The sequence below is a fragment of the Aplysia californica genome, unplaced genomic scaffold (genome assembly GCF_000002075.1).
Source record: "Aplysia californica isolate F4 #8 unplaced genomic scaffold, AplCal3.0 scaffold00821, whole genome shotgun sequence".
Classification (NCBI taxonomy): Eukaryota; Metazoa; Mollusca; class Gastropoda; order Aplysiida; family Aplysiidae; genus Aplysia; species Aplysia californica.
In genome coordinates, this window is record NW_004798091.1 from 59,278 (window position 1) to 68,888 (window position 9,611).

General features: G+C 40.4%; 1 protein-coding gene across 1 annotated transcript in view; it reads left to right on the forward strand.

Annotated features, from left to right (window-relative positions):
- LOC101848151 overlaps positions 1–9,611 on the forward strand; it is a gene marked incomplete in the record, with an annotated part of 62,163 nt that overhangs the window by 48,201 nt on the left and 4,351 nt on the right. Inside the window, 6 exon segments of the mRNA XM_035972739.1 lie at positions 1,293–1,391; positions 2,082–2,363; positions 3,075–3,197; positions 5,423–5,504; positions 7,039–7,151; positions 8,623–8,693. Coding sequence (XP_035828632.1) covers positions 1,293–1,391; positions 2,082–2,363; positions 3,075–3,197; positions 5,423–5,504; positions 7,039–7,151; positions 8,623–8,693 — 770 coding nt within the window.

The following is a 9,611-nucleotide window of genomic DNA, read 5'->3' on the forward strand; positions in this document are numbered from 1 at the left end:
CACACACACACACACACACACACACACACACACACACACACACACACACACTCACTCACACACACAAACACACACACTCACTTACGCACACACAAACACACTTACACACAAACACACTTACACACAAACACACTTACACACACACGTACACTTTGAAACGCCCCCCTGACCTACTTGGAAACTTCTAGAGTGGCAGTGAAACTGTGTATTATAGTATAGGAAATGAAGATTATCATAGCCATAATTATCATTGTCGTTGTCAACACGAAATAGCGGTCTCCGAGTGTCATATTCTTCAAAGAATAAGGGGAAGGAGAGGGTTGGCATACTTTATCTTTACGAGATAAACGATTGGCGGACCCATTGATATGGCTTGCTCTAGCTACTTTTCTTTTCAGTGTCGTTTCCACAACGTTTTTCGTTTTATAGTTATCATTTGGGTTGTTAACTTGCGATTATTGATGCTGGTGCAAATAAACGTGCTTATCAAAGCAGATTTTATTTTTAAAATATGCATGTCAGTAGAATAATTATGATTACTACAGAAGCATTGACAAAAACTAAAGTTAATATAAATTACACTTTTTTGTCTCAGACGGGCACTTTAGTTTACAATGGCAAACATACATACATACATAAATACATAATTATAGATACATACATACATAAATACATACATAAATACCCAATATTACACTAATACAAAACAGTTTACAACCATGCCACTGTCGGTCGCCACTGTGCCGCCCCCTGTATTTTGAGCTAGGGTTGTAGTGTCTTGCTCAAAGACACACCCCAGTGACCACCCATCTAAACCCCGTGTCACTGACACTTGCTTACGTATGAAGGAGAGGGTGATGATGATGGTGGTGGTGGTAGTCCCTCAATCTGTTTATGCACAACGCTGTTACGAGTTGTATGCATCTTTAACACTTTGGAGCCTTAACTTTTCCTAGAATAATTTTTGCAAGATCCCCTTATCAAAAACTCCCCTATGTTCCTGAAAGAACATTACGGGACAAGTATTGAGCGATTTTACTACAGAAAATGTACATGTACATTGCATTTTTTGAGATTCTTCAACCAAAAATGATGGTATGGAGGACTTTAACAAATTGTTACGTTTGTTTCTGACTCTAAACCCCTATATTTTTAGTCCAATACTCATTCGATATACAAGTGTAAGCTAAGCACTTTCCCTTTAACGTAGAAGTATGTAAGATATTAAGAGAGCTTGAAGCTTGTATGTTTGATCTGCAAGTTATTGCTGTTTCGTTACACCTTTTTCACAGGGGAAGGTCTTAAGTGTATTGCCATCAACATAAGCAGCTCAAGCTTGGTATCTGTGGACTGCAATACAAAGCTTCCTTTCATCTGCGAATACTTCGATGGTAAGTATAACAGCGTTAGTGAAACAGAATTGAAAGGGTCCTGGCAGATTATTACACGTTCAGTTAACGCTCACAAAAATAATACCTGATGCACCCTTGGTTGAAATGTTTCTTATGTTGTTGTCTTCGAGATCTAGCAGGCAAAAAGTCACTTCTGAGTCATTGTGTTAATTTTGATACGCCGGTTCGGAATAGAGCACTATGTTGTGTTCCTGAGCAAGCCACGGTGACCTCAATTCAGAACAAGGACTGGAAAGTAGCGCCCCTCCCCCCCCCCCCCCCCCCACACACACACCTCAATGATTGCTACTGTTTTCTTTGATGATGATATTATGTCAGTAATTGTTATGCATGCCATTGTTAAAATAAATTTCTTCTGTGCGGATATCAGTTTGGTTGCCTTTTTATCTTTTGTTCCTTACACTTCAAGTTCTCCCTTTCGTCGGCGTCCTTACCGAGGTAAAGGACCTCGCTGTTACATGTTAAAGACGTACATTCGATTTCCTAGTGAGGGAGGGGGGTGGTGGGGGGGGATCTAATTTATTGAGTATCTCCGTCTTTGTACTGGGATGCTGTTTGCCCTCAACACGAGTTGAATTTTACAGACATGGATGAAACTGTCGCCTTTTCGGTAAGCTGAGGCATATTGATGGAGATTCATGACTTTTAGGATTTCTTTTTCTTTTTCAGAGGACACACAATGTGCTGAGATAGCATCTCTTCCACCTGATGCGGAATCAATGAAGTTGGACATGAGAATGACAGTACAACAGTGTGCCTCTTACTGCAAAGGTGTACCGGGGAAATCATTAGCCGCCATCAGGTCCGCGGACAATGAGTGCCTGTGTTTTAATTCCTCCATTGAAGCTCTGAGCCCAGCCAGCTCGTGTTCGTGGGTATGTCCAGGACAGAGCACTCAACTTTGTGGAGGGCCATCCCATGTTTCGCACGTGTATTCTGTCTACGACATTGGTAAGTGCTTTACTTGTACTTTTTAAAATTTTTATTTGGGGGGGGGGGGGGGGCTGTTCTTTATCTTACCGCCGTCAGTGGTGTAGCGGTTAATTTAGATGCTCCCGAGCTCTATTCTTTAGTGGGGAGAAATTGTTATCGAGTATCTCGGTCTTCCTGAAGTGATATTGTATCCCTCTCAGCCCGGGTTGGCATAATGGTGGTATGAATATTGAGGTGATAAGCTGTCTCTTTGTGTCCATGGGGATGTTTGAATGAGATAGGAGGGGTGCGAGCTGGTAGATGACAGCGTTGGCTTTTTCAGTTCGCATTTCAATTTCTGAGTTAGTACGTATCCTTTTGCCAGTCTCTCATACCCTTCTTTTTCATCATGTAAACTTGAGAACAAGTCACGCTCAGATGCATCAAATTAGGAGACTAATTTATAGTAAGCCAACTTACAATGAGCAACCTCCCCCCCCCCTCCCAATGAATAAATAAATAAATAAATAAATAAATAAATAAATAAGTAAATAAGTAAATAAGTAAATAAATAAATAAATAAATAAATAAATAAATAAATAAATAAATAAATAAATAAAGTAAAAATTAAAGTAAAGAAAGAAAGAAAGTAAAACAAAAATAAAGAAAGTAAAGAAAGAAAGAAGGAAAGAAAGAAAAATAAAGACAGAATGCTGACTGTCTCATTGCTTATTGTGTTTCTCTGAATAGATTTCCCCTCAGACCAGCTACATCTCAAGACAAAAAGCTGCGAGGAATTGTTCACCTACGGCGTTGTTGTCCCGTCCACCTACCTCACAGACACAGCCTTGTATGTCTCCTGCTTCAAGCTGAGTGAGTGTCTGCCTTCTTGCTAATAGGAGAAAGCTCTCTGGTCTCAGAATAATAATGTGCCTCATGGAAGCCAGTGCGGAACTGAATAGGCCAAATGGAAGACACCGCTCATTTGTTTGTTTTTGTAAAGTATTTTACGGCGCTCGCAACTGCATAAGGTCATATGAGCGCGCGGGACACACCTAATATTTTCAGTTGGTAGGAAATTTTGAATTTTGCCCGGGTGGCGGCCGAAGCCTACTCTTATCGATTTTAGACCACCAAGGGATCTTTAACGTGCGCAACTTGCACACGGGCCCTCCGAGATTTTTGGCCCTTGTCTGAGAAGGCTAGGTGTAGATCTTTCCTTCCAGAAGATCAGGGGTGTGGCAGAAAGACAGCAGTTAGGAGGAGCCAAGGAGTAGCAGTAGAAAGGCTGCAGAAAGAGTCAGGAGCCCAGAGGAGGGGGCAAAGGAGGTGAGGGGGTGGGGGCAGAAAGTGGAAATGAAAGCAGATAACAGAACATTGCTAGAGAGCAGGAAAGGAGGTGAAAGGAGACAATTTTAGAGAAGATAATTTTTCGGTCACTACCCGGATTCGAACCCGGGACCTTTGAATGAGAGGCCAACACCTTAACCTCTAGGCCACGAGAGCCTCCAGACACCACTCAACTTATATATATAGTACATAGACTCTAAAAAGCACAGGTCATGTTGTTGCTGTTGTTGTTGTTGTTTTTCTAGTTGTTCTAGATGTTCTTGTCCCAGTTGTTCTTGTTGTTATTGATCCGGCAACAGTTAGTTCCTCGACCTTCTGTCCTATGCCATGATGTGATAAGTGCAGTGTTGTTGCAGTTAGAGCATCTTGTTAAGGGGGGATAAACCCTTTACAAATGAGATTTACTGAGTATTCCTTTGTATTATTTAACTTTACCCTATGTCCACTCGATTTACCTTACTCTGAGTCAGTGTCTAGCTTTATTGTTGACGTGAGAGATCTCTCTGGTTATAGAATAGGCCAAAACAGAAGACAGCGCTCAACTTATTAAGACTATGAAAGCCACATAGTATGCTGTTAAACGATGAAATACGCTTTACTAATGCTTTGTATTAACCATTTGTCATTTATTTACTCCCTTATCATCTGTCCACTTCATTTACATTGCACCTCCCTTAGTTAATGTTCACCTACCCTTTCCTCCACACACTGCACTCCTCGACTCAAGAGAGAGAAAGAAAAGGGGGGGGGGGCAGGTGAGAGCGAAAGAGAGTGAATGAGAGAGAGAGAGTGAGAGAGAATGTGTGTGTGTGTGTGTGTGTGTGTGTGTGTGTGTGTATGTTTGTGTACTCCTGCGTGTGTGCGCGATTATGTGTATACACATAAAATACCTATTACACAGAAAATATGGTGAAAACTATTATTCTTCCTGCATTTTTTGTATTCGAAACTACATGACCCGTTAAGCGTATTGGGGGCCTGTGCTTTTCTTGGGATCATTATGGGGTCGTCGAGACTTCATACTCGAAAAACGTTAAAATGGGGGGTCCAAATGAACACTTTCCAGAACTCACATGGTTGATAAGAGGTTAAAACTCTGACCATGTCCCTCACTCTTGTGTCTATTCTGTTGTTTTTTTGCTTCTCTCTGACTTTTGTGAGGGTGGCTAAAAAGCGCCACTGGTAGGTCTAGTTCTTTAGTGTCCCTCTTTTCTGTCTGTCTGACTGTCTGTCTGTCTGTCTGTCTGTCTGTCTGTCTGTCTGTGTATGTCTGTCTGTCTGTCTGTCTGTCTGTCTGTCTGTCTGTCTGTCTGTCTGTCTGTCTGTCTGTCTGTCTGTCTGTCTGTCTGTCTGTGTATGTCTGCCTGTCTGTCTGTCTGTCTGTCTGTCTGTCTGTCTGTCTGTCTGTCTGTCTGTCTGTCTGTCTGTCTGTCTGTCTGTCTGTCTGTCAGTGGTAAATGACACTTCGCTACCTCAGAATTTTAAAGTTCTATCCGCTCAGTGCTTAACTATTGAGAAAAGTGACGTAAAAGATTTCGAGTTTCATAACATGTCAAGCTCTTTCTAATGGAATTTTTTTGAATATCTCGATCACGACTCCGAAAACTCTCACGGTTTTGATCGAGTAGATAGAACATTTTGTTTATCATCTCAAGATCTTGGTAACTCGAAACGGCCAAAAAGTGTCAGGTAGAACTTTACAGTTCTGAGGTAGTGACTTTTTGTAACGTGAATCTAACTCCCGCCAGGTGAACGCAGCTCCTGCTTGTTGAACTACGGGACTGCATCGGTCCTCGAGGTAGCAGAGCCCAATGGGCCTAATGATGTTGTGTAAGTATGTCTGTCTGTATTAAATCTTTCATTTATTCTGTACGGCCAAGAAAAAGTTCCCTCTGGAACAATAAAAAATAAAGTATTATCTTAACTTATTGTATCTTAACTTATTGTATCTTAACTTATTGTATCTTAACTTATTGTATCTTATCTTATGCGAGGCATCGTAGTGAATCAGGTGCTTGTCAAAATAATGAAATCGTTTGGCAATTTTTATAGATTTTTATTTCGTTTTGTTGTTGGCTCAACACCTTTTATGTTCACTTTTATACTCATTACTCGTCCATTGATTTTACTGAGTAAAAAAGTTGATCAAAAGTACGAAAAGCAAATTTGCAGCTTCCTGGGACGCTACAGTTCTGGAAGGAATATGGTGGTCGTTTTCTCCCCCTGACTTTACCTCTGACACCAGGCGACCCCCAACTCCTTCAATCGCAAATACTTCTTTTTGTTATAGACTGGTATTTCTTTTCCGGTAAAAGCAAAGCAAGTGATCGGGCTTTAAGATTATACCAATAACTCTGTATGCCCCAAACTGACGAGCGCCTGATTAATAATAATAATAATAATAATAATAATAATAATAATAATAATAATAATAATAATGAAGATCATTTCTATAGCGCCCACTCACGTGTAAACACAGCTCTGGGCGCTTTACATAAATGTATGTACGAACAATATTCATGCACGCAACACACACACACACACACACACACACACACACACACACACACACACACACACACACACACACACACAAATACACACACTCATACACACTCAAACACACACATATATAAACAAACATACAGACACACAAACACACACATACACACTCACGAACACATAACACGCACACATGTGCACACACCTGGTCGTGAGACTCATACATAGCCAGTGTAACTTCAGAAACTGAGACAGGAACTAGCAAAGTTACAGCAGCAATACAGCAAGAATACAAAACCCCACAACAACAATTGAAACACGTATAATAGCACGCACCAGCCACAACGAAAGAGACGAAGTTCTTTTACACCATGTAAAAATGAATAACTTTCATCCAAATTTCAAGCATTGTCATTTTAAATAAATGTGGTTGTTTTTATAAGTGATTTTTGCTATTCTAAAAAAAATAATCTAGGCTTTCTACTTGATCAACTTGATCTTTTACTCACACCTAGGGTCGCCACGCTTTGTTTGGGGCTACAAGTGAGTTGCCGTGAGGATTAAGCACAAAATACGCTTTTAATGTGTTCATTAGTAATAAAAATAACAATAGATAGTATTTGTATAGCGTAAATTCCAACTCAACAGCAAACTCTATGCACTTTACAATCGATACTTAATAGCGTTCTAAAACAATCTCATCTTCTCGGGAAGCATACAATGCAAGCTACCATTCAAAGGTGCTAAAACACTAATATAATGACAAAATCTTTAGCTGTTTATTTTTAAAAGAATTAGGGAGGGGTTGGGGGGGGGTTAATCAAGTAGACTTTAATCTATTCGATTTTTTTCTATCTTTCAGTCTGAGAGCCTTCTCGTTGTCAAATGGAGGATGGGTGGGCTCATCTTCCACGACACCTTATGCCATATTTGAACTGACAGACTATCACGTCATTGAAGGCTTCGTGATGATGGGTAAGTAGTCTTTTTTGCTCAACGAAACATACTTATCAAAAAGAAAATAAGGTCTGCTTCTATCTAGCACCCCGTGTGGTTCTCGGGGCCCTATCCAAGAGACAGGGGAGCAAAGAATAGGACCACTGTATCCGTACCGCGCATGTCGTAGAAGGCGACTAAGGTCGGTTGGGCAAAGGGTTAGCAGCCCTTTCCCGTAAAACAAAAAGCAGCTACAAAAACATCGGAAGAAGGTGGAACCCACAAGGAAAGCGTAAGAAGGGAAGACCAAAGATGACATGGAGGCGAGCGGTACAAGCGGAAATTGAAAAAGCGGGGACATCATGGATACAGATAGAAAAGGATGCTCAGGACAGGCTTCGCTGGAATAATGTTGTTGATGGCCTTTGCTCCACTGGGAATTAAAAAGGGCAAGAGAGATATCTGGCACAGTTGCCTATTGATAGCATGGTCGTCGTCATTATCATCATCATCATCATCATCATCATCATCATCATCATCATCATCCTTATCCTCATCCTCATCATCATCATCATCATCATCATCATCATCATCATCATCATCATCATCATCATCATCATCATCATCAGCATCAACATCAGCATCATCAAAATGGAGGATGTCAAACATATGTTTGAATGTCCAGGAACAATGACAACAAGAATGGAGTTATTTGGACGAGTGAAGGTGCCTCTAAGTATAATGACAATGGAGCCGAAAAAGATCCGCGCTCTCGCTCAAAGATTTCTTCGTGGAGTCCACAAGGCCCATTAAGGAAACAAAAAAACAAAAAATCATTTCATAACAATAAAATAACAGAAAGAACTAAGAAAAAAAGAGAAAAAAAAGAGAGAAAAGGAACAAAAATATGGCAACACAAAACTAACACAACATTGTCTGCGCCTCAATAATCATAAGGAGAGTACTATTTTTTTAAAACAATCAACAGTGACTTTATAGCGAAGGGGGATAGTACAGGGTGGGGAGAGAGGTGAAAGGGATGGAGGGCGAAGGAAAAATAAGGGAAGAAATACTAGTGTTGGAGGCCCCGGTGGGGGAGGGGGAGGCGAACCTGAAGAACATGAAATACAAATTGCTAGATAGATAGATACACACATGCACACGTCCACATACTTACCTACCTACCTACCTACCTACCTACCTACCTACCTACCTACTTATCTACTTACCTACTTACCTACCTACCTACTTACCTACCTACTTACCTACCTACCTACCTAACTACCTACTCACCTTCCTGTCTACCTACCTACATACCCACCCACCTAACTATACCTACCTACCTACCTACCTACTTACCTATTTACCTACCTACCTACATAGTACCTATATATATACCTACCTACCTACCTACCCACCAGCCTAATAGCTTACCTGCCTACTGCCTACTAGATAGATACATAGATACACATACAATTACTTAATTTACTGCGAACCTTTGACCAAACAGGTGATATGGAGAAGATAACCTTGAGTACTTCAATAGATGGAACAGTGTGGCAGGCGTATCCTTATAATGAGGTGAGGCTTTTGAAGGTTTTTTTCTATACTATCGCTGACTGGGTTGCGAGTATATTGTTACTTTATGTTTCTGAGTATCTTGATTTTCTTCTATTGCAAAGCTGCCTGTCGCCCAAACTTTTGTACTACTCTCCCTAAACGTTTCTCTGGGGGCTTTTTTTCCTTTTTCCTGTCCTCCCTCATGTCTATTCTCCCTTAGGCTCATCTTCTATCTATCTATCTATCTATCTATCTATCTATCTATCTATCTATCTATCTATCTATCTATCCCCCGCAGTGTGTATGTGTGTGTGTGTTTGTGTGTGCGTGTGTATGTGTGTGTGTGTGTGTGTGTGTGTGTGTGTTTGGAGTAATGTTGGTTACTTGTGATCTGACCAAAGGCTATTTATCATCTTTATATTGAAAATAAATTTTTTGTTTTCTTATATTTTTACTATTAGAATGTTTGCCTATACATGTTACCTCGAGGTTTACATAACCAGTACCTATTAATTAACGAAAGTAAGCGAAGTTTGTGCCTAACTCAAAAAAGCCTTTTGAATTGGGAATGCCCACAACGAAACAGTGGCAGAAAAATAATGTTGTTAGAACATTTTAAGCTTACCTCGAGGGATAATCTCATTTTGATAAGTGTATGTGTATAATATAATTATATGCTTAGATAGAGCGGAGAGAGAAGGGGATTGGGGGGGGGGGGAGGACAGGCATGACAGAAAAAAATACACATGTTTACATTTAAGTTTTTCAGCTGCTTGTATTGTAATCTTTATCCCTCCCTCCTTCGATCTCGCCTCTTCCCCCACCCATTTTCCTTCTCTTTAATCTTTTTACCCCTACTTCCAACACAACCCCACCCGTTGTTCGTATTATAATCTTTATATTCTCCTCCTCTTAAATTCCCAACCTCACCTACTCACG